Source organism: Anomaloglossus baeobatrachus, chromosome 2 (assembly GCF_048569485.1).
Source record: "Anomaloglossus baeobatrachus isolate aAnoBae1 chromosome 2, aAnoBae1.hap1, whole genome shotgun sequence".
Lineage (NCBI taxonomy): Eukaryota > Metazoa > Chordata > Amphibia > Anura > Aromobatidae > Anomaloglossus > Anomaloglossus baeobatrachus.
In genome coordinates, this window is record NC_134354.1 from 549,709,068 (window position 1) to 549,735,118 (window position 26,051).

At 44.2% G+C, this 26,051-nt stretch overlaps 1 protein-coding gene across 1 annotated transcript in view; it reads right to left on the reverse strand.

Annotated features, from left to right (window-relative positions):
- Positions 1 to 2,197: 2,197 nt before the first annotated feature.
- The window catches only part of LOC142291833 (inosine-uridine preferring nucleoside hydrolase-like), a 40,681-nt gene continuing 16,827 nt past the window's right edge, over positions 2,198 to 26,051 (reverse strand). The window contains exons 4-6 of the mRNA XM_075336679.1: positions 8,285 to 8,396; positions 7,491 to 7,627; positions 2,198 to 6,397 (exon numbers count right to left, since the gene is read on the reverse strand). Of these exons, the coding sequence (XP_075192794.1) occupies positions 6,053 to 6,397; positions 7,491 to 7,627; positions 8,285 to 8,396 (594 nt within the window). The 3' untranslated portion in view covers positions 2,198 to 6,052. The remainder of the gene's footprint in view (positions 6,398 to 7,490; positions 7,628 to 8,284; positions 8,397 to 26,051) is intronic.

Here is a 26,051-nt window from a genome sequence, read left to right on the forward strand (position 1 = left end):
TGGTATCTGTGGGACGTCAGTTTTTACATGACCTTTATGTAGCATAGAACACTAAGTGGTTCTGTCAATGACTATAGAATAGTTGCTGAGAAAAAAAAATACGTCATACTGGTGGCATACAGATGCCTAGTGAGAAGAAAAAAAACAAAAAACAAACACACACTCACATGACATATGGAATACCAAACAGATTTCACTCTTCCGGCTTTTTTGCATGAGAATCAGACTGATTTTTTATACACCAATGTGACAATACCCTAATCTTTGCCCTGTGGACAGATGCTCCCACCTGAGCTGTGTGTCTCTGCAGCTCAACCAGAGTAACCGACGGGCTATTCACTGCTTCTCCAATTAATGCTCTCCTTGCTTGGGATGTCAGTTTGCATGGATGGCCATATAATGGTAGGTTTGCATTTATGCCATACTCCTTCCATTTTGGCATTATGGATTGAACAGTGCTCCGTGAGATGTTCAGAGCTTTTTATATAACCTAACCCTGCTTTACTCTTCTTTCAGCACAACTTTCTCCCTGACCTGTCTGCTGTGTTCCTAGATTTTCATGATGCTGTTTAGTACTTACAAGTACATCTCCATACATTAGAATATCATCAAAACGTTAATTTCAGTAATACAATACAAAAAGGGAAACACATATTATATTGAGTTATTACAAACAGAGTAATCTATTTCAAGTGTTTATTTCTGTTAATGTTGATGATTATGGCTTACAGCCAATGAAAACCCAAAAGTCATTATCTCAAAAAATTAGAATATTATCTAAACTAAAGGGTTTATTGCTCTGTGATTAACATTGGTGTGATTCCCTGTGTCCTGCAGACCAGTACCTCACACACCCTTCTGTGATTGACACCTGACAGTCAATGCACAAACTCTATTGAGAGCTTCATATAGTAATCTATGTTATACATCGTTAAAGTGGACCAACCAACAGGATTTTGCTATATGAGGTAAAGGCAGTGCCATACAGACACTAAGATGCTGAATGCAGACATACCTGCTATAGAAAGATCCAGTACTTGATTGATTAAATATAATTAACCCCTTCACCCCCGGGCTTGAAAACACTCTTGTGACCGGGCCATTTTTTACAATTCTAACAACTATCACTTTATGAGGTTATAACTCTGGAATGCCTCAATGCATCTTGGTGATTCTAAGACTGTTTTTTTGTGATATATTATACTTTATGATAGTTGTAAATTTAGGCTGATATTTTTTGCGTTTATTTGTGAAAAAACAGAAATTTTGCAAAAATTTTACAATTTTCATACTTTGAAATTTTATGCACATAAATCTGGGACTATGTCACATCACATAGTTACTAAATAACATTTCCCACTTGTCTACTTTACATCAGCGCAATTTTTGAAACCTTTTTTTTTGTTTGGAAGTTATAAGGGTTCAAAGTTCATCAGCAATTTCTCACTTTTCCAACAACATTTACAAAACCATTTTTTAGTGACCACATCACATCTGAAGTGACTTTTAAAGGCGTAGGTGACAGACAATGCCAAAAGTGACACCATTCTGAAAACTGCACACCTCACACTACTCAAAACCACATGCAAGAAGTTTATTAACCCTTTAGGTGCTTCACAGGAACCAAAGCAATGTGGAGGAAAAAATTTAATATTTACATTATTGTGCAATTTCTCCTGAGTATGCAGATACCTTATATGTGGTGGAAATCAATTATTTGGGCGCATGGCAGAACTCAGAAGGGAAGGCGCGCCATATGGATTTTTGAAAGCAAAATTAGCTGGAATCATTAGTGGATGCCATGTCGTGTTTGGAGACCCCCTGTGGTGCCAAAACAATGTATTTCCCCTACAAGTGACCCCATTTTGGAAACTAGACCCCCTAAAGGAATTTATCTAGATGTTTGGTAAGTATCTTGAACCCTCGGGGACTTCACAGAAGTTTACAACAATCGTGAAGAATAATATGTCTAAACAGTCTCAGAATCACAAGGATCCATAGAAGCAGTCCAGAGTTATAATTACTTATAACCTCATAAAGTGATAGTGGTCAGAATTGTAAAAAATGGCCTGGTTACAAGGGGTTAAGGATATTTGATCAACCAAGCATTGGATCTTTGTATAACAGGTACGCCTGGTATGCCTGCACTCAGCATCTTAGTGTCTGTATGGCACTGCCTTTACCTCAAATAGCAAAATCCTGCTGGTTGGTCCTCTCCTTATTTACTATGTGAAGCTCTCAATAGAGTTTGTGCATCCACTGACAGGTGTCAATCACAGCTGGTGGCGTGGCCAACTGGTCTGCAGGAGATGGGAAGTCACACCAATGTTAATCACAGAGCAATAAAAACCCTTTAGTTTAGGTAAACAATAGCAGGTTGCACACAGATAAGAGGAGCACAGGTGTTTCTCTTTTAACCTTTGCAGCATGCTGTCCTCAGCTTACATTGCAAAATTCTGCTGATAGATTTGCCTTTAATACAAATGCACACTTTTCAGATTAATAGTTTTAACATGTTTAGAAAATCATGTATTATTTCCTTTACATTTCATGAATACTTTGTGTTTTTATATCACATAAAATCCCAATAAAATAGATTTACATTTGTGGGTTTGTGGGTGCAGCATGAAAAAAATATGAGAAAGTTCATGGAGGATCAAATTTTTTTTAAGGCATGTCAAGGATGGTCTAAGCTTAGATTAGACAGTCTGAACATAAGACAAATTTCTTAAACAGTATGTACAACTATATTAAATTAGAACATTGTAAGACTGGCTAGTCAAAGATGCACTTACATTTGCCGATGAATGTGTATCTACATTCCTCAGCAATTAACCAACAAACGAGTAAAATGCTTGTTCATCAGGTGAAATTCTTTTTATGCTCACTTAATTATTGTTCTTTGCAGCACAGTCTATTATCGATTATTCTATGCATATTAGAAAGGTTTATTTTGTTTTTTTGTTTTTATATTAGAAAGGTTGTCTGCATGTCTAAACAGGCTATTAAATGACCACTGATTGACTAATTTGTGCCCATCGGCAGTTGTTTAGAGATGGGGGAATCGGTTAGAGTAAATAAGCCTAAAGTTTTATGGTACAGAATTGATCAAATATGCACCTTTGGTTGAAATACAATGCATACATATGCATACTTATATGTAATTGCAATTTCTGCACTTGCAATGATAACCCTCCAAGAATGTTTGCCAAAATCAATTTAAAAAATAAAAAAAAAGAATTTGTAATCAATTGTAGTGCAAAGTTAACCTGCCAAATATAAAAAAGAGGATTCATTTTAAAAGGCTTTAACTTGATACCAAATAAAAAGTTAAACTCAGGATGATATCAAGCAAATGCAAAAACGAATAACTATTCATGATCCTGAAATACTTAGGCTGCCTCAGAAGTAGTGAAATATTTTGAAAAAAAAAAGCAAACATTAAAACAAGTAAAAACATTCCAGATCAAATGTACTGTACAAAAAAGTTTAGTTTTTTAAACAATGACTAATAAAAGGGAGTCTCTCGGACTGTTCAATGCACCCTTGTTATGGCTATCCATTTCAGTGCACCTTCCACCTACATGTATTCCGTCTCTTTGTCTTTCTCTTTCTTGATTGACAGTTATGGTTTTAAAAAGAACAAAGGGATAGGAAAAATAGATGGGTAGGAACAATAAACGGTTAGGCCACAACAACGTGCACCAAACTCCTGTGGCTGGTCTGAACAGTCATTTAGAAATTGATGGCATCAATAGATTTAAAACAAAAATTGGAACAGGGTTATCAAAAGGCTAGAAAGTAAGTAGTACTAATGTAAAAAGCTCAAGGGTCAATTTTCAACTAAGTACAATAACTGTAAAAAAAAGAGCTTGTTACAGAGGCATAGTCTCTCAGAAGCAAAGATGGTCAGAGATTCAGTAATCTGTTAATAATCAGGTCTAAAAACAATGGAATAATTTCAGAAACATGTTCAACATAAAATGGAAAGACTTTAAAATATCCCACTATCCAAAGTACATAATATCAACAGATTCAGAGAGTCTGGAAAAATCCAGGAGCACAAGGGACCATACCGGCGGTCCATACTCGGTGCTATTGATCTTTGGGCCCTTAGGCAGCACTGCTTTAAAAACAGGCTTAAGTCAGTAGTGAAAATCCCTGCATGGGCTTAGGAATTTTACCAGAAATCATTGTCTGAACACATTGTCTGAATTCACAAATACAATTTAAATTTCTGTTGTGCAAAGAAGCCATGTATCAACATAATACATTAATGCTGCTGGGGCAAAGCTCATGTGAAACAGATTGAGGCAAAATGTAAACATTTTCTGTGGTCAGAGGAATCATAATGTAAGATTTTTATGGGAACCATGAAGCAGTGTCATGCTATCACAGAGCAACTTAAAAGCCTGTATCTCGTGGTATGGGATTGCCTAAGTCATGGGCTGCTTAAATATTTTTTGAAAAGCACTATCAATGCTGAGCATTATATAGAGATTTTAGAACAAGACATGACCATCCAGAAAATGTCTATTTCAGGGAAGGTCTCATAATAGCAAGGCAATACTAAACCACATAAAGTATCCATCACAACAGCATGGCTTTGCAGAAGAGTTGGAATGAAGAACTGGCCACTTGCAGTACAGACTTTCACCAATAGAAAACTTTTGGTGCATTATGAAACAAAAAATCTAGCAAAGAAAACCCAGGACTCTTGAAAAGTGAGAATCCTGCAAGATTGGGACAACATTCCTCTCCGAAAACTCCAGCAACTGGTCTCCTCATTTCCCAGATGCTTACAGACTGTTCTAAAAAGAAGAGTGGATGCTACACAATGGTAGACATGACCCTGTCCCAACTTTTTTGATATGTGTTGCTGCCATCAATTTCTAAAATGGAAATGGAAAAATGTGTAACTTTTACCTTTTGATTGTGTTCTATGTTCTGTTCTGATTAAAATTTGGCAATAATATATTTCCACATCAGTGCATTTTTGTTTTCTTTACATTTTACACAGCTTAGCAATTTTATGGAACTTTTATCGGTTGTACATGTCTAGGATGCAGTAGTAGTGTAATATTGTTATTCTTTGGGCAGCTGCATTACTTCAAATCTCTCGCCTCAACGCCAGAGTAATCTGCAGATCCTGTCCTTCAGCCAACAAATTTAATGTGTATGGAGGCACTTCAGTTATTGTAAAGCCACCTGTGCAGCGTGACAGCTTTCCCAAGTATATACCATCTTGAAGAAGAAATCTTCGGTAACCCCTCCAAATTATACAAGTAATGGTGTAATAAAACACTTACCAATCACAGGTTCCTCTGGTCCCTTGGATCCATGTCACTGCTCTGCAGGTCTTCCAGCTCACCGAGAGTCTATGGTGTGGGGAGGTGTTACTTTCCCAGAGTTAGTCTATAAACCCAGAATAGGCTACATAGACTTACATTGAGATCACAACTTCCAGTCCACACATAATGCCTTTGTAAGTCGGCTAGTCTGTTTTCAGAATATGTGGGCCAGAAAAGGACCAGAGCAGTGCAGGAAACCAGGGATGAAAGCAATTGCAAAGTATTTTAATGTAATGTTTTAATACACTTACACATTATTACCATTAAATACAAAATTAGGAAAGATTTACTTAAATACTATATGTGACAAATATTTTCCAGACAATAGAGATGACTTCATAGGATTTTCTGGTGCTGGGTAAACAATAAGCAGCGCTGATGACATTGCAATGACAGATGTACCATGGACATGTATTGGTCAATCATTCTATTGTAAGTTATAGGACAGCCATTGATTATGCACAGATCCTGGCAGATATCTGAGAGCCCATTCTCACAGCTCTTCTCACCTCTCAATCTTCTTCTGCCAGTCTACAGGAGTTCTTTAATCTGGGCTCTATCCCCTCCAGTACCATTTTATTAAACAGAGCGGTTTATTAACCATCAAATGGAAGAAAAGTATGTAAAAAGTTGTTAGAGGGACATAACTATTCAGGAAAATGCTAGTAGAATGTTGGATTTTTTTGAAGGACATGTCACCATTATTGTAGTGCCTTCATCAAGAGAAATTGCAATTTATCTCTGTCACATTTGGTCATAACACAGACCTTATGTTTTCTCTGTAGCTTGCCTAATGTATCCAACACCATCATTCCTCGAGTCAACGTGCCATCAAGTTCAACCCCTACTACACAATTAATAACATCAGTGACAAATGTGTCATCTACAGCTGCAGCCATGGCGTAGGCGTCACAAGGTACAAATCCTTTAATCCAATCATTTTCTTTTTCCTCAAAGCCTTCAACAAATTTTTCAGCATGAGCCGATACCTTTTTCATAAATTCTGCCTTTTCTGTTTTTTGAGAGATCCACTCATGGTAAAATTTCTAGAAAAATGGAACAGTGATGTGCACTTAAGAATTCAGGTCTTAAACAAAGGTCATTAATCACAATCTCATTTTAAGGTCCAACAATCTATATTAATTGTTTTCTTAACATGGGAAACATTAAAAATGCAGATTGTCTATATAAATCATTGAGAGGAGGGGGAAAGCCTGACAGCTGACCCATGGGCAGCATGTGTCAGACGCTGGCTGCATTATTTTTTGTAGGTATGTTTGACTCTGAGGCCCTGTAACATTTTAAAGGAAAAGCATGGATAAATAGTCACCAGGGCTATGCTGCATATGGAAGACTAGTTGGACAGGTGGGTGCTCGGCAGCCTCTCTCCTCCCACTGCCCTTGACTGATAGGTCTCTCTACCTATATACACATGCAGGGAGAGACTGGTTACTCCATGGGAGCGAGTGGGGAGAGGTCATTGGGGATTCACCTAACCGACTAGTCTCTTGTGCTGTATCTCCAGCAGCTATTAAAGTATGCTGTTCATATATAGCTAAAATCATGCAGCCAGCATCTGATACAAGCTGCAATATCCACTGTCAGGTTTCCTTTAAGAGGCTTCAGACCAAAATTAGAATTTATGTCTGTTAAAGAGCTATAAACCTTATGTATAGAGTTCCCAATTTATTTTCTACAGAATAACAAACATTGCTTGGGTCCATTATTCGTCTAATTAATTTGGGACTGAAACAAGCAGCTTTTGATTACAGGGGTTGACCAGAAGTTTAGTTTTATTGATGGCATACTTTAGGATAGGCCAGCAGAATGTGATCGGCAGGGATGTGACCTCCAGCACCTGCTCCAATTAGCTATCAGTGCTAGTAATACAGATTCACCCCATTTCAATAGGGGGTGGAACTGCTGTACTTGGCTAAGGCCACTATAGAAAGGCCAGAAGGCCAGAGCTGTTGGGTTTCGGCAGCATCCAAGAAATTCTTGCCGCCGCTGATAATGGCTGATCAGCAGAGGTGCGATTGTTGCACCCCGACCGATCACATATTGATGATCAAACCTAAGTATAGGCAATCAATGAAACAAAAAAAAAGGAGAAGAAGAAGAACAGGAAGAAGAACTTACCCAAGGAAGGTTGTTCTTGTAGGTGAACTCCCACGTTGCAATATGAGTTGGACAATCATAGCTGTTTAGTACAATATAGGCTGCCTCTGGATCACATGCAAAATTGAATTCACCACAAACGGTCAGATTACCTCTTGCTAAAATGAAAAAAATATATATTTTTTTCTACATTTATGTATCTCTTTGATGGATCTTCAGTGGCCAATTTATAAATAACACTCATCTAACAGGACATTTCTTTATGGATAAAAAGTAGTGTGATGGATCCATAGATGGATTGAAATTACAAAGGTCAATGCAACTTTTGTTTATAGGAATGAAGGGTTTCCTTATTTAGAATGTAAAAAACACAGATAGCCATCTCTGCCTAAACCACGGGCAGCATGAATCAGACACCAACTGCACTATTGCAGCCAGGCATGCTTTACTTAAATGCTGCCTTGTTTGAGAGAAAACATACTTTGAGACGCTAGCTAGGGAGTATATGTTTTGGATGACTTGTCCAAGGCAGGTCCCTGGCTGACATCTCCCTATCCTGTCACTCATGGGAGTGTGGTGGGGAGAATCCACTGGGAACCTGCCTTGGACTAGTCATCAAAGACCTATAGTCCCTCAAAGTATGTTTTCTGTTAAAAAACGCTATGCTTCAGGGTAAAACCATCACTGGCTGCAATTGCGCAGTTGGTGTCGGATTCATGCTGTCCGTGGTTCAGGCTGCATGAATCTGATAACAGGTTCCCTTTAACCTCAATATACAAGACCAAACAACTAGTAATGCAAATATAAGTACTTACATTCCATGTTACCACCCATGATAAAAAGGCTCTTAATTTTCTGTGGAAATGTGGGATCCATGTTCACAGCTAAAGCGAGGTTAGTCAGTGGACCAGTTGCAACAAGAGATACCTGCATTAAAATGTAAACTTTAATTATCACTGTAATGTTCACATTGCTTCTACTTAATGCAGTAATGAGGATTCTTCAAATACATGTGCAAAGAATAGACCAGAGCTCTAGTAAGTGTTTGATTAATTCACCTATCTATAGAGAACATGTCATCACTTATATCTAGGTTTTCAAATGAGATTATGAAAATTGTTCTTAGGCAATAATGTTGTATTCCAACAGAAAGGACTTTTAGCATTAGAAATTAATCTCCACATCCATGTTGTTAGGGCAGGGAGGACTGGTAGGCCCAGGAGGTGGATCCACTGGACCATGCACCCCACCGGAGGGCAGGGTACACGGCAGCTGGAGCACTGGCGTGGCAGGGACAGGTATAACCAGGTCACCAGGGTCACGGAGTTCTTTAAGACGGTACAGAATGCTGGTACAGGTAACAGGACACGGTACAAGGGGACCTGAGAACCTAGCTCAAAAGACAAGGCTTCAAGACATGTTGATCAGTCCCCGCCCACATGGAAAGGCAAGTCTTATATACCCAGCACAGCCCTATGTCATTTCCTGCTTCAGGTGTGCAGGGCCTATAAGACCAGGAGAGTGGGCGCGGCCTCGTCCTATACAGAGGCATTAGTCAGAGTCAAACTCCTGAGACCAGGAACAGAACACAGGAGAGCACGAGCGGGAGCGGCAGGCGTGACCGGCGGACACGTGAACTGGATCAGTGGTGCAATGCAGGTGCGACTGGATCAGTGGGTACGGAGCGGTGGTGCGATGCAGGTACAACTGGATCAGTGGGTACGTAGCGGTGGTGCGATGCAGGTATGACTGGATCAGTGTGTACGGAGCGGTGGTGCGATGCCGGAACCGGGTCATTGGGTAAGGAGGGCTGCCGGGACACCGGGAGCGTGACAGTACCCCCCCTTGAAGCCCCCCTCCCCGCGGCCGGGACATGTAGGCGCGCCGAAGAGGGGCAGTAACGTACTTCCGGGACAACCAGGACCGGGCCTCAGGACCGCAATCCACCCAATTGACCAGGAAGGACTGCTTACCCTGGACCGTTTTCATGGCCACTATGTCCCGTATCGGAGAACCCATGTCAGCGGCAACGGAAAGGGGAGGACAGTCAGAAGCAGGACTGGAGTCTTGGACGACCGGATTGGGCACCTCGGACTGGGTACAGGACATTGTCTCATCCTCAGTAGCCGGTGACATCGAAGTCTCAATAGCCAGGGACGGTGGAGCGACGCTAGACTGCGTCGTTTCTTCCTCAGGGCCCGGTGGTACCAAGGACTCAGGCGACAGGAGTTGTGGTGCGACGCTGGACTGCGTCGTCTCCTCTTCTAGTTCTGGTGGCACCACAGGTACAAGAGACAGGAGTTGTGGTACGACGCTGGACTGTGTCGTCACTTCTTCCTCCTGTTGTGACATGACAGGCCCAGGTGACAGGGACCGAGGAACAAGCTGTAGACAGGTATCCTGGCACAACGGACTCCAACGAGTGATTGCACCAGAGCGCCAACTGATGTCAGGGTCATGGAGGTGTAACCAGGGCAGACCCAGCAGGAGCGCGGGAGTCATCCTCGGGATGACGTACAAAGCAATAGTCTCAGTGTGCAGGGCACCAACACAGAGTCTCACGGGTTCGGTGGTGTACCGGACGGGTTCGTATAGTGGTTTTCCGTCCACGAAGGCGAACCAAAGGGGTTTAGCAAGCGGGATGACCGGTATTTGATAACGGTCCACTGTAGCTTGTAGAATGAAATTACCCGCTGCTCCCGAATCAATGTGAGCCTCTGCCGTGAACTTGGTCTTCTCGGTCGTGACCTGGACAGTCTGTGTAACCGGGACTGAAGGGATTCCGGTACCAAGGGTGGCGGTTCCCACCATCCCTTGCACTTGGGGTCTACCTGGTCTCTCCGGGCAAGATCGAAGCAGATGTGTACCGCTTCCACAATAAAAACACAGGCCCCGGGCAAGTCGCTCTGCTCGGCGTTGTTCAGCTTGGCTCAGTCGGTCGATTTGCATGGGTTCGGAAGCGGAATCGTAGGACGGCAATGGCGGGGGAACGGTAGAGGTAGACCTCTGCGGAATGGAGATGTGATGGATTGGTCGTTTCTCCCGAGATACTTCCTTGGTTCGCTCTTGAAAACGGAGATCAATCTGGGTAGCTAGTGATACTAAAGCATCCAAGGTACGGGGAACATCACGACCGGCTAATTCGTCCTTGATGCGACCGGAGAGCCCCTCCCAGAAGGCGGCAGTCAATGCCTCATTGTTCCAGCCTAGCTCGGAGGCAAGCGTGCGGAACTGGATGGCGTACTGGCCAACCGTTAGGGTCCCTTGGCGTAGCCGGAGGAGCGAAGAGGTAACCACGGTAGTACGTCCTGGTTCATCGAAGGTACTTCTAAAAGCCTGAAGGAATTCCCGGATGTCGGTGGTCACCGGATCCTCGTTCTCCCACAACGGATTTATCCAGGCCAGAGCTTCGCCTTCTAGGTGTGACATTAGAAATGCCACTTTTGTTTGGTCCGAAACAAACAGGTGCGGGAGCAGCTGGAAATGCAGAGAGCACTGGTTCAAGAAGCCTCTGCAGGTCTTGGGATCTCCCGCATAGCGAAGCGGTGCAGCGAGGCGGAGATGCGAGGCTGAGGAGACAACGGGTTTGGACGTAGTAGCTGTACGCTGTGTAGATGAGGTCAAGGCGGCGGTCTGTAACGTATACAAGCGGCTGTCCACAGACGTCAGGAAATTCAATATACGGGTTAAGGTTTCTCTCTGTCGCACCAGTTCCTGGCGCAGTTCAGCCAGTTCAGACGTCTGTGCTCCGGCGGAATCCATGGCCTGATCAATCTGTCAGGGCAGGGAGGACTGGTAGGCCCAGGAGGTGGATCCACTGGACCATGCACCCCACCGGAGGGCAGGGTACACGGCAGCCGAAGCACTGGCGTGGCAGGGACAGGTATAACCAGGTCACCAGGGTCACGGAGTTCTTTAAGACGGTACAGAATGCTGGTACAGGTAACAGGACACGGTACAAGGGGACCTGAGAACCTAGCTCAAAAGACAAGGCTTCAAGACACGTTGATCAGGCCCCGCCCACATGGAAAGGCAAGTCTTATATACCCAGCACAGCCCTATGTCATTTCCTGCTTCAGGTGTGCTGGGCCTATAAGACCAGGAGAGTGGGCGCGGCCTGGTCCTATACAGAGGCATTAGTCAGAGTCAGACTCCTGAGACCAGGAACAGAACACAGGAGAGCACGAGCGGGAGCGGCAGGCGTGACCGGCGGACACGTGAACTGGATCAGTGGTGCAATGCAGGTGCGACTGGATCAGTGGGTACGGAGCGGTGGTGCGATGCAGGTACGACTGGATCAGTGGGTACGGAGCGGTGGTGCGATGCAGGTACGACTGGATCAGTGTGTACGGAGCGGTGGTGCGATGCAGGAACCGGGTCAGTGGGTAAGGAGGGCTGCCGGGACACCGGGAGTGTGACACATGTGTTCTAATCCAATATTCAATTTGGATAAACCCATAAATCAGGAAAATGGCAAAAAAATCCCAAACTAAATGTTATTGCACACTTGTAAACAAGCATTCTGTCATAAAGAGATCAGCACAGATAAATATTATGCCTTCATTATTATAATGGGCAGTTTAAAGGGAATCTGTCAGCAGGTTTTTGCTATGTAAGCTGAAGCCAGCATGCTGCAAGGGTTAACACAAAGTTCAGGGAAACCTGTCTGGTCATGTTTGTATAAGTAGCAACACACTTATTACAGGACTAAAAACTCACAATCTCTATTGAGAGCCTGGTGTAGGTGAGGACAGCTTTATGGGCTCTGCTTGATGACAAAAGCTAAAACTTCTGATTGTGATATACCGTATTTTTCGCTTTATAAGACGCACTTTTCCTCCCAAAAATTTGGGAGGAAAATGGGGGGTGCGTCTTATAAAGCGGTACCGGGAGGGGGGGTCCTGTCTGAGGTGATCGGGCGGCCGGGTGCCTGTGGATGCATGCAAGCGGCCGGATACCTGTGCTTGCGTGTGGTGGCAGCCGGGTACCCGTGGCTGTGTGCGGGCGGCAGCGGGTGCTGTGTGGGGTCGGCAGCCGGGTACCCGTGCTTGCATGCGGTGGCAGCCGGGTACCCATGGCTGTGTGCGGGCGGCAGCTGGGTGCTGTGTGCGAGCGGCAGTCGGGTGCCACTTTCACACAGGCACCCGGCTGCCGCCCTCACACAGTCACCCAGCTACCGCCCGCACACAGCCATGGGTACCCGGCTGCCACCACACGCAAGCACAGGTACCCGGCGGCTTGTACGCAGGGTGGGCGGGCAGCCTGCTGGCTACCACTCTGTGCATACGGTGCGGGCGGCTGTGCAGCATGTTACCAGTTGTCCGCGGTCCCACTTTCAAATGATGGCGCCGGTGGAGCTCTTGGATGAGAGCTCCATCTGCGCACGCGCTGCTCCGGGAGTCAGCGCATGCGCAGATGGAGCCCTTGGATGAGAGCTCCATCTGCGCATGCGTCGCTCCGGGCGCCATTACTTGAATCGGGACCGCGGACACACTCCACCACTGAGCACTCCCTGCCGCTGCCACCACGGAGCCGTCGCCGCCGCTCCCACCACTGAGCCGTCGCCGCCGCTGACACCACTGAGCCGGGACCGCGGACACACTCCACCACTGAGCAGTCCCTGCCGCTGCCACCACTGAGCAGTCGCCGCCGCTCCCACCACTGAGCCGTCACCGCCGCTGCCACCACTGAACCGGGACCGCAGACACACTCCACCACTGAGCAGTCCCTGCCGCTGCTACCACTGAGCCGTCGCCGCCGCTCCCACCACTGAGCCGTCGCCGCCGCTGCCACCACTGAGCCGGGACCGCGGACACACTCCACCACTGAGCAGTCCCTGCTGCTGCCACCACTGAGCCGTCGCCGCCGCTCCCACCACTGAGCCGCCGCCGCTGCCACCACTGAACCGGGACTGCGGACACTCACTGCACCGGCCTGCTGCACGGCTCACCCGCCACAGCTGCTGCCGCCACCACGGACCCCACGGCTCCTGCCACCGCGGATGCCACCGCGCCTGCAACCACAGACGCCACGGCACCTGCAACCACGGACCCCGCTGCCACTGACCCGCCGCGCCTGCCAGCACAACCTGTGCCTTCTGTGACCCCGCTTCACCACCACTGCTGCCCCCCTCCGGTAAGAGAACACCGGAGCATAAGACGGACCCCATTTTTCTTTTTTTTACCTTTTTTTATGTCTAAGTTTGGGGTGCGTCTTATATTCCGGTGCGTCATATAAAGCGAAAAATACGGTAACAACTGCAGCCAATAATCGAAGTGATACATTGTTGGAATCAGAATCTCTGCTCTCAAATGAGGTAGCAAAAACCTGCTGACAGATTCCCTTTAATGGTTCAGCTGTTAGCCCTGTTGCTTTTTAGAGCTGGAAAAAATCCCACCAAGGACATCCTCAAGGAGTTTGTATGTATGAACTCACTGACTGAATCTTAGCTAACCCAATCTGCAGCCAGCAATAGAAAGCGCAACACAAAAGTTATAAAAGATAAACAGTGCAAAATTGTTATTGAAACAAGTACAAAAATTATTTTTAGACAAGAAAACCAAAACATAACATGGATTTAAACAAGTAACCCCTTACTGACAAGGTCTTTTTTCATTATCCTGACCAAGTCAAATTTTTCAATTTTGACCAGTGTCAATTTATGTGGTAATTACTTTGAAAAGGTTTTTCATGGTATGTTGTGTGAAGCCCCTTGCTCACCTGCAGGTCGCCTCAGAGTTCTCACGTGCTGGGAATCTTCTGGCAACAGGTTAACTTCAATAGGAATCGTGACGCCACTCTCGGTAATTGCGGTCAGGGAGTGGCCGCCACTGCAGTTTAGAGAGCGTCCGGGGCTGATGGTAAATGCAGTCTGATGTTATGGCCTACCGAGAGTGAGGCTGGCCCCAGGGGCTTAGGTGTAAGTGTGTAGCACCACAGGTCGCAGAAGAACTCACACACAGGCAGCAATGTCTTTCAGGGTTTTTACTCACTTTTTGCTGGTAGAGTGAGACAACCTGGGCAATGCTATGACGAACCAGGTGGAACCAGGTATCCTTCAGGCTAATCCAGGGGTGATTGTCAACTCGCCTTCCTACCCCTTCTTGTTTCGTATGACCCCTGACTTGGAGTACTGCGGGAATCACCCAGGGAAGTCGCAACTGCCTTTCTCCCCTTTCTGGCCCGTTTGCTGGCAGCGTGGACCAAGTAAAGAACTGGCTTCTTGCCCCGTCTCACTTATGGGCCCCCTCGTTGCTGCTGAAGCTGCAGACTCTGTATAGGTTGGTGAGGCACATTCAGCACCCTCAGCAGCAGGTTTAGCAGACCGAATACTTGGTTTGTTGCTCTAGGGACCTGTTTCCCCGTGAGGGCCTGGTCTATCAGGAGTCCCTTTACTCAGTCACCTCGCTCCTTCCTGAGGTGCCTTTCAGTCTGACTGTGTGGTAACCAAACTCACCCACCGACAGCCACTACACGTGCAGGGTCTGACTAGTGACACCGCGCACGTCCTCCTTCTGCGACTACACACTGCGCTTCCTCACTTCAGACTGGTTCACTACTGCCTCCCCTCTGTGCCTGCCACTGCAACCTAGCAACCAGCTTCTCCACCCCACCACTAGCTGAGATGTGGAGGCCACGCCCCCTCCTGGGTCTGCCCAGGGATCCCTTCTATGGTGTGTGTGTGTGTGTGTGTGTGTGTGTGTGAACTAGCCACTATGTGTCTGTGTGTCCACACCCTATTCAGCCATCAGGATTATCTGTTTGTACTGACCCAGCATGGGTGCAGTACTCAGTGGTGCCCGACCAGGTCAGGGGAGCCACATTTGTACTTCATGTTAGTGGTAAATTTAGCTTGATAAAATTTATGTTTGCATATGAAAAAAAACTGGGAATTTGCTGAAAATGTTGCAATTTACAAACTTTTTATGCACTTACAACATATTATTTTACATTATTTTTAGTGGTATGACTAAGTAATACTTTCCACATGACTATTTTACATCAGCATCATTTTTTTTTTAGAAATGTACAATGGTTAAAAAGTTTAAATCAGCAATTTTGTCAGCAAAATTTACAAAAACTATTGTAATTGGGACCACATCACATTTAAAGTGACTTTTAGGGGCCTATATGTAAAAAAAAATCTCCAAAAAAAAGGGACCCCATTGTAAAATCTGCACCCTTCAAAAAGGTGTTCAAACTACATTTAGGAAGTTTGTTAACTCTTAATGTGCTTCACAGGAATTAAAACAAAGTTGAAACAAATTAAATATTATTTTCCATAAAAATGTTGCTTTAGGCCCAAATTTGCATTTTCACAAGGTTAACAGGAGAAAATGGACCATACAATTTGTTGTGTAATTCTTCCTGAATAACAAAAACTACTATTTGGGCACATAGACGGGCATAGAATGGAAATAGCACTATTTGAATTTAGGAGTGCAATTTTGGCTGGAGAAAAATGTGGGCACCATGTTGCATTTGCTGAGCCTCAGAAGTGCTAAGACAGTGGAAACCCTATACAAGTGACCCCATTATGAAAGTTATAATGCTCAAAGAATTCATGTTTAGTTGTGGTGAGCTTTTAACTCAGATGTTGCCAATAAACCTATCAGAAGCTTCCAAAGACATGACATCATCATATGGGCTGACCCATATTGTTTAAAGGCATAGTTCTCTTAGTGTATGTAAACTTTTGACTTAAATAATAATAATAATAATAATAATAATAATAATAATCGTAATAAAAATACATTCCCTCTCTCTCTCATTATTCTGACATTTGGCAAATATAAATAATTTTGGTTCCTAATTGACCTAAAATGGGAAAGGTTTATTATGATTTCATGTCAGATAGTGAGAAAAACATGCAGATGTGTCTTTTTAGATAGTGAATGTAAACGTCTGGTTTCACCTGTATGTGGACAAATTGTGATTTTCAAACTTTTTATTTTTATTTGCCTAAACAGATAGTTAGGCTATGTCCGCACTTTGCGTTTCCACCTGCATTTCCGCAGCATTTTGAGCAGCAGCGTTTTCATGCCAAAACGCATGCGTTTTGATTTTCCATAATAGTCTATGGAAAATGATGATTTTCCGTCCGCACTTTGCGTTTTAAAATGCTGCGTTTAATTTGCATAAATTGTGGCAAAAACCATGCGTTCAAAGAAGCAGCATGTCAATTGTTTTTGCCATTTCTGCAGCGTTTTGATAACATTGAAGTCAATGAGAAATGTGAAAATGCAAGCCAAATCAAAATTCCAGCGTTTTACCTGCTTTTTAGGTGCAGAAACATGCGTTTTGGACTAAATAAACGCATGCTTTTTGGACATCAAAATAAAGATTTCATATGTCCCTTTACACACACACATAGTCCGACAATTAAATTAATGAAAAATATTAATTTATTGCTATATTACCGCTAAATAGTAAAAACCATTATAATTATATGAAATATAACTATTTTCTTTATATTTTCATAAATTATATTTGTGGCCCTTTTTTTCTCTTTTTTCATTGTGTTTGACTGTTTAAACTTTATTTAGCAGTGTCTTTATGTTCAAAACGCATCTGTCAAAACGCTATTGAAAAGTATGTAAAAAGCGCTAAAAAGGCACCTAAAACGCGGTAAATACGCATGTGTTTTTAGCGCTATTTTGTGGTCAAAAGCAACTTTGGCCAAAATAAATTACTGCCAGAGGGTGTGTTTGGAACTGAAGTAGGACGACGCAAAGTGCGGACACAGCCTTAAGTAATCTCTGGTTTGCAGTCCAAATTGAGCATACCTTCAGAGTCTTCTCTGGGACATGCGCCTCCAACTCGCAATCTCAGATGCTGACAATCACAGGTTAGCAGCGTCTGAGACTGATGAACTGCTAGAGCAACTGCTGAGCTGGGATTGACAGTGTTTGGGAGGGATAAGGCTATGTCCGCACGTTGCTTTTTACCTGCTTTTTACCTGCTTTTTTGCTGCTTTTTCAACTGCAGCGTTTAATGCCAAAATGGTTGTGTTCTGCTTTTCAAGCAAAGTCTATGGGAATTTGGGTTTCTTGTCCGCACTATGCAGTTCAAACTGCAGCCTTTTTGTTGCAGAACTTTGGTCAAAAACTTAGCTTTGTAGTGCAAAACCCAAATGGCAAAAACAATTGACATGTCAATTGTTTTTGCCATTTGGGTTTTGCACTGCGCAAAACCAAGAGGAGTGGCTATGTCAGGGCTGCGCATGTATTTTTCCAAACTATTTTACTTTTGTGGGTGCAAGCAACAATTCTTAAGTGTTTCATTGGACCTAAAAGCTTTTTGGCAGATATTACATTTTAATGATTGTTTTTTTTTCCCAAGGTCAAAACTGGAATATACAACTGAACATTTGTTATTCTGTATCTGCAGTCTTTAGCAAAGTCCCATAATTTGCTCTACTATGCTAGTTGACTAAAATACAGGCTTCAGAAATAGAGGTGCATGTTTTGAGGCCTTTTTTTATTACAATCTTTTGCAAGCGCCATTTCCATTTGCAAAGACCACGTGGTGCAAAAATATTAGAGACACACTCATAATTATCTACTTCTGGAAACTGTGCTCCTTAAAGCCTGCTTTACATGTTACGATTCTGCATATGATATCGTATGTGCGGCACGTTCAATTTTGTTGAATGTGCTGCACAAACAATTAACCCCCGTCACACATACTTACCCGTCCATACGACCTCGATGTGGGCGGCGAACGTCCACTTCCTGGAGTTGGAGGGACGTTCGGAGTCACATCGACGTCACGCGGCAGCCGGCCAATAGAAGCGGAGGGGCGGAGATGAGCGGGACGTAAACATCCCGCCCACCTCCTTCCTTCCACATTGCTGGACGGGAGCCGCAGGACGCAGGTAAGATCTATTCATCGTTGCCGGGGTGTCACACATTGTGATGTGTGCTACCCCGGATACGATGAACAATCTGACGTTCAATTCATGAGGAATGAACGATGTGTGTGCGATGAACGTTTTACCGTTCACTCGCAATCGCACATAGCTGTTACACACTACAATGTACCTTACGATGCAGGATGGGCGTCACTTACGACGTGACCCCGCTGACACATTGTAAGATATATTGTAGTGTGTAAAGCGGGCTTTAAGTATTTATATTGGAATGTAGATTGAATTTGGACCACACAGGTGTTAAGAGTTTTTGAAAATGAAAAATGGTATTCTCTAGGGTACACTCAGATTAATGTATATCAGTCAACGATTTTCTCAAGTCAGAGAATTGGATGCGATACTGTATGTACTGTAAATGACACTCAGCTCAGTTTTACTGCGAGTGTGAGCCGTGAGTCATTCACTGTGATTGAATTCTCCCCTGTGCAAGAATCGGAGCACAGGTTCGGAGAAGATGGAGAGCTTACTTTTTCCATCCTATCCATTGTCTATCTCAGCATATATCAGACTGTACTCAGATGGTACTCGAGTGTAGTCCATTGTTTTGCACACACCCATTGACTTGAATGGGTGCACGCTGTCCAATATACACTGTCAATCGCAGCATGTGGTATTTTCTTTTTCTCTTGCAGACTCGGCATGAGGAAAAAAAAAAACGAAAAAAAAAAAATGCTAGTCGGCACTGCTTGAAATATAACATTGGAGCAAGTGCTATCCAAATATCAGCTATTTGATAGTGTGTGTGTACCCTTAAAACAATTATGATCTAATCATTTCATTCTCCAAAGAGTTAAGAGAAAAGACACTTCACAATGTATTATGCAAAAACCTATATGTGGCCTTACACTACAGTTTAAGGGTGCTTTACACGAGACGCTCTATCGTGCGATAGATCGTCGGGGTCACGTTTTTTGTGACGCACATCCGGCGTCGCTTGCGACGTCAGCCTGTGTGACACCTCCTAGCGTCGCAGTATCGCTCACAAATCGTGAGTCGTGTACTCGTCGCTAGGTTTCATAAAATCATTTATGAAACATGGCGCCGGGTGTTCATCGTTTCCGTGGCAGCACACGTCGCTCCGTGTGACACCACGGGAACGATGAACATCGCTTACCTGCGTCCCGCGACTCCTGCCGGCTATGTGGAAGGAAGGAGGTGGGCGGGATGTTTACATCCCGTTCATCTCCGCCCCTCCGCTTCTATTGGGCGGCCTCTGCGTGGCGTGACCCCGAACATCCCTCCCACTTCAGGAAGTGGATGTTCGCCGCCCTCAGCGATGTCGCCCGGGGAGGTAAGTACGTGTGACGGGGGGTTAACGAGTTTGTGCGCCACGGGCAATCAATTGCCCGTGACGCACAAACGACGGGGGTGGGTACGATCGATCGTGAAATCGCACGATTGGTCGTCCCGTGTAAAGCAGGCTTAAGTCACATAGCAGAGTTCTGAAAGGAATGAGCACTGTTTAGATATTGCAATACAAATTTTGCTGAAATTGTTTTTGGTCACCATGTCACATTTGCTGAATATTAAAACCATTGAAACCCCCATAAGTGACTCCATTTTACAAATTACACCATTCAAAGATCTGAGGGTGTAGTGTGCATTTTGACCAATATCTTCACCAATATTTTCTAAAAGATAATGCACAATTGAGGTAGTGGAGTGAAAATTGCAATTTTTTCATAAATCTGCCATTTTATTTAACCATATGTTGTGCCCAATTTCTGCCACTATGAAATGATAGTGGACATGTTATTCTGTATGTTAAGCATTTGCTGCAAGAACAGAAGAATTTTGTTGCTTTCTTAAAGATATGTTTTCCTTTCACATTCAATGCAAGCGCACAAATAAATCGGTGGAGAAGGTGCAAATTATTTACAGAAGATAAAGGCAAATTAAATATGCAACCAATTTGACGTTGCAACCATAATATCAGGGATGCAGGCACAAGAGAAGGCACGGGAGCGCTTCATCGCCATTCAAAGCATTAACCCTTGATGTACCTCCCTCATGGATTTCACAATCCACTGAATCCCAATGCAACACAGCAGACACAGCGACTCTATGAATAAGGGTGGAAACACATCTATGCGAGTAAAATCGGTCCGACTGGGCTGAAAAAAACTCGGCTGATTTTAGTTCACGTTAGGTGCGAGTGCAACGCAAGTGCGATGCTATTTCTGAGATTTTACTAGCGTGTGTAATGCGTGTGTAATGCGTGTGTAATGCGTGTGTAATGCGTATTTTTTACTATGTCATCTGCCATTCAGCACTGCTACATGGCCGCTGACAGCAGACACAGACAGCCATGTAGCAGAGCTGAATGGCAGATGACAGCAGACACAGACAGAGCCGCACTGTCATAATGAACTCGGGTGAACTTAACCCGATTTCATTGTCATGCTGCGGCTCTGTCTGTGCCGCGTCCTGATTAGCGGTCACCAGTGAAGGACTCACCCTTGACCGCTAATCCCCTGAGTGACTGAAGTTAGCAGCCCTCTCTCATACTCACCGATCCCCGGCGCTGCACGACATTCACACTGCTCCGGCGGCTTTTACTATTTTGAAAAAGCCGGCCGCTTATTAAACAATCTCGTATTCCCTGCTTTCCCCGCCCACAGGCGCCTATGATTGGTTGCAGTGAGACATGCCCCCACGCTGAGTGACAGGTGTCTCACTGCACCCAATCACAGCAGCCGGTGGGCGGGTCTATACTGTGCAGTGAAATAAATAAATAAATAATTAAAAAAAATGGCGTGCGGTCCCCCCCAATTTTAATACCAGCCAGATAAAGCCATACAGCTGAAGGCTGGTATTCTCAGGATGGGGAGCTCCACGTTATGGGGAGCCCCCCAGCCTAACAATATCAGCCAACAGCCGCCCAGAATTGCCGCATACATTATATGCGACAGTTCTGGGACTGTTCCCGGCTCTTCCCGATTTACCCTGGTGCGTTGGCAAATCGGGGTAATAAGGAGTTATTGGCAGCCCATAGCTGCCAATAAGTCCTAGATTAATCATGTCAGGCGTCTATGAGACACCCTCCATGATTAATCTGTAAGTTACAGTAAATAAACACACACACATGAAAAAATCCTTTATTAGAAATAAAAAACACAAAGACATTCCCTCATTACCAATTTAATAAGCCCCAAAAAGCCCTCCATATCCAGCGTACTCCACGGACCTCCAGCGTCGCTTCCAGCATGAAGGTGACAGGAGCTGCAGAAGACACCGCCGCTCCGGTCACCTCCAAGCAGCAACTGAGGTGAGTAGCGCGATCTGCTGAGGTGTCACTGAGGTTACCCGCTGTCACCGCTGGATCCAGCGGTGACAGCGGGTATTCTCAGTGACACCTCAGCAGATCGCGCTACTCACCTCAGTTGCTGCTTGGAGGTGACCGGAGCGGCGGTGTCTTCTGCAGCTCCTGTCACCTTCATGCTGGAAGCGACGCTGGAGGTCCGTGGAGTACGCCGGATATGGAGGGCTTTTTGGGGCTTATTAAATTGGTAATGAGGGAATGTGTTTGTGTTTTTTATTTCTAATAAAGGATTTTTTCATGTGTGTGTGTTTATTTACTGTAACTTACAGATTAATCATGGAGGGTGTCTCATAGACGCCTGACATGATTAATCTAGGACTTATTGGCAGCTATGGGCTGCCAATAACTCCTTATTACCCCGATTTGCCAACGCACCAGGGTAAATCGGGAAGAGCCGGGTACAGTCCCAGAACTGTCGCATATAATGTATGCGGCAATTCTGGGCGGCTGTTGGCTGATATTGTTAGGCTGGGGGGCTCCCCATAACGTGGAGCTCCCCATCCTGAGAATACCAGCCTTCAGCTGTATGGCTTTATCTGGCTGGTATTAAAATTGGGGGGGACCGCACGCCATTTTTTTTAATTATTTATTTATTTATTTCACTGCACAGTATAGACCCGCCCACCGGCTGCTGTGATTGGGTGCAGTGAGACACCTGTCACTCAGCGTGGGGGCGTGTCTCACTGCAACCAATCATAGGCGCCTGTGGGCGGGGAAAGCAGGGAATACGAGATTGTTTAATAAGCGGCCGGCTTTTTCAAAATAGTAAAAGGCGCCGGAGCAGTGAGAAAGCCGTGCAGCGCCGCGCCGGAGATCGGGGAACGGTGAGTATGAGAGAGGGGGGGAAACTGACCGACAGACTGTGAGAGAGGGACAGAGATAGTGACGGACCGACAGAGAGAGAATAGAGACCGAGAGGGAGAGACCGACTGACAGGGAATAGTGATTGACAGACATTGGGAGACATCGCTCGTTTCCAGTGTTTTAGGAAACATGCGAGAAATGAATTTAGAAAATCGGATGTCACTAAGATGGTGTGAATGCCGTCCCGTGACATCCGATTTTTTACACGCTCCCATAGACTTGCATTGGAGAAACTCGCAAAAAAGCAGCATGCTGCGATTTTTTTCTCGGTCCGATTTGGACTGCGAAAAAAATCGCAGATGAGAGCTGAATCATTCACTAACATGTGTCCGATTCCAATGCGAGTTTTTCTCGCATTGCTCTACTGCGAGAAACTCGCAAGTGAGAAGCAGCCCTAAGACCTGATATTATGGTTGAAACATCAAATTGGTCGCCTATTTAATTTGCCGGATTATCTTCTGTAAATAATTTTCAACTTCTTTCCGGATTTATTTGTGCACCTGCAGTGAATGTGAAAATAAAACATATCTTTAAATAAGCAAAAAACCAAGCAGTGTGCAGCGAACGTTTTCTGTTCATGGATACTTCAGGCTCCTTCTGCTTGCATTTACGGCTGTGGACAGGTCATACTAGTCCAAGCACTTGTTGCAGGCATTTCAGCATCACAAATGTGTCTTGGCAGAAAAACCACTGTATAAATCTTTTTTTTTTATTATTAGTATTCAAGATGGGTGAGGAAAAAAAAATCTGCAAAAATCCTAAAAGTATTGACATGCTGCAGATTTTAAAGCTGCTTCAAATTTGCAAGGAAAAAAACAAACAGCGGGCATGACACTTCAGAAGTCCCATTCAGTTTGCTGAGACAGTAAAACATTGCTTTTTGGGGAAAAAAAAGCAGTAAAAAATGCAACATGTGCAGATACATATAACCTATGTTACAAGCTTTAAGCCCTTATCTTTTGACTAGACACACAGATTGGTCTACAAAAATTTGGACAGTGACCGAAACTTCGTTATTTGTGCTCTACATGCCACTATATTTTATTTAAAATGAAAAAACTGAGATGCAATTAAGGTAGATTTTCATTTTTAATTAAAAGGGATTGAACAAAAATATCCTGTGAAACATTTAGAAGTCCAGACAACAATAGAAATCACTGCACTGAGCAGTCGCAGTGGGTGTAATTGTAGTGACCAGAAAAGCCACTACTAATGTGTGTTCTGTATTATCTATGTGATTACATTTGTGACACCTATTCCCCACCTTGGGAGGAGGTAAATTATTTAGCGTTGTCCTGCCCTCTACTGCCTTGCTTTGGTATTGCAATTGATTTGAAAGCAAGGAAGTGGCTGTTGGGGCAGAGCTTGAGGAGGCAGTTAAAAAAGAAAAACCGGTTAGATGCGGTTGAGTTGCTGTGATGCAGCAGAAAAAAAGAGAGACCTCCATTGAGATATGTGGGGAGTGTAATTATCACCCTATTCAGAGCGCCCCGTTTCTGCAACAACAGAGTACTGAAAAACGCAGTTAATTCAATAGCTAGTGACATCCCATCTTCCCAAGGCCGGGATAGGAAAAACGCTTGAACTAGTCCACTGTGTAAGAGATCTCTTTATTTATTGCTATGAAATGACTATCTATTGGAAATGGAAAAACAACTTTGATTGACTAAAGATATTTAAGTAAAGTTCCTCATTTACGTTTTCACAGAATCCTTGGTGTCTGTCTTCCTTCAGCGGCCTTATACCTGGCAGATATCACCACAACTCAGTCTCCTATCTCTGTTATTTTTCTCTTTATAATTTGCCACCTAACCTAGGGATTTGCTGGAGCCATCGGAGACACCGTGACCTGAACATCCTCTGAGGTAATAGGCCCGGCTTCTCACAAGGCGCTGCAGCAAATTACATAATGGGCTTCAAGGATCACTATTGAGCATGCTCGGTGGATGTATTAGCTCTCTATTGTCACTACATGTTTCATTATGTAAAGTAGATCTAATTATATCTATTTTACATCTATTTTACACAGCTGTGATCACCAGAAATGCTCATCTCCTGTAACAGAGGCTGCTCTGCTGACTGTTACAGGAAGTGAATCATGTGAGCTACAGGAGTCCTCACTTGACCCTGTGCTACCATTGCAACCATCGGCTCCCCGTGATCTCTTCTTGGTGCTGCCGATGGAGGTGTAAAGGTGCATGTTTACATCAGCAGGCATTTAAATCGCGCTGTCACAGTTTGACAGCATGATTTAAGAGGTTAACAGGCACGGGTTGATCATGGATCCATCGGTGCCTGCAAAGCACACGTCAGCTGTTCAAATCTGACATGTGCAGGAATTACCCATTGATGATTTAGGATGTACCAGTATGTCCTCAGTCGTTAAAGGGTTAAGCATGGGGCATGTATGCTCAATAGGGTTTAGATTTTCTGATTTGTTCAGCAATCACAGAGTATTCAACTTTTTGCCTGAAAGAAACTCCTGGGTTGCTTTGATAGTATGTTTTGGTCATTGTCCATCTGTACTGTGAAGCACCATCCAAATCAATGTTGCTGCATTTGGTTGAATCGAATGAGTAAGTGTAGCCCTGTACACTTCAGAATTAATGCTGCTTCTTTTGCTACATCATCAATAAACACTTGTGACCCAGTGTCATTGGAAGCCATGCATGCCCGACCATCACACTGCCTCCACTATGTTTTACAGGGGATGTGGTGTTCTTTGGATCATGAGCCATTCCAAACCTTCTCCATACTTTATTCTTCCCATAATTCAGGGACAGGTTGATCTTAATTTCATCTGTACAACAAATGTTTTTTCCAAAACTGGGCTGGCTTCTTTTTGGCAAAAGTCTAAATCTGGCATTTCTATTTTTTAAGGCTGATTAATAGTTCTCATTAAGTCTTCTCTTTATGGTAAGCTTAGATACTGGAACACTTCCTGCAGACTGTTCTTCACTTGGGTGAATGTTGTGAAGGGCTTTTTTTTCAAAATCAAGACATCAAGGTCTTTTAGTATTCACAATCTCATCAGTGCATTTTGTTTTTTAGAACACATCAAACTGATTGATTTGGCCACTCTTAACATTCCCTCTGATGGATTTCTACTTATTTTCAGCCTCCTAATGATCTATTTTTTCTCCATTCAGAGCTCATTTGACCACTTGTGGATTCACGGCAATGCCACACCTGAAATCAGCTCCAGACCTTTTACGTGCAAAATTGATGTTGGATTAATGAGTGAATAGCCCATTTGACTACTCTCAAGTTAAGGCCTGTTTCACATGTCAGTGATTCTAGTACTGTATGTGCTAGTTTTTAGACGTACCAGAATCACTGACATAGGCAGACCCATTAAAATCAATGGGTCTGTTCACAAATCAGTCACTGACTGTGTCTCCGTGCAGCGTACATGCGTGTCCATGATTTCCGCACGGAGACATGTCCATTTTTTTCTGGCATCACT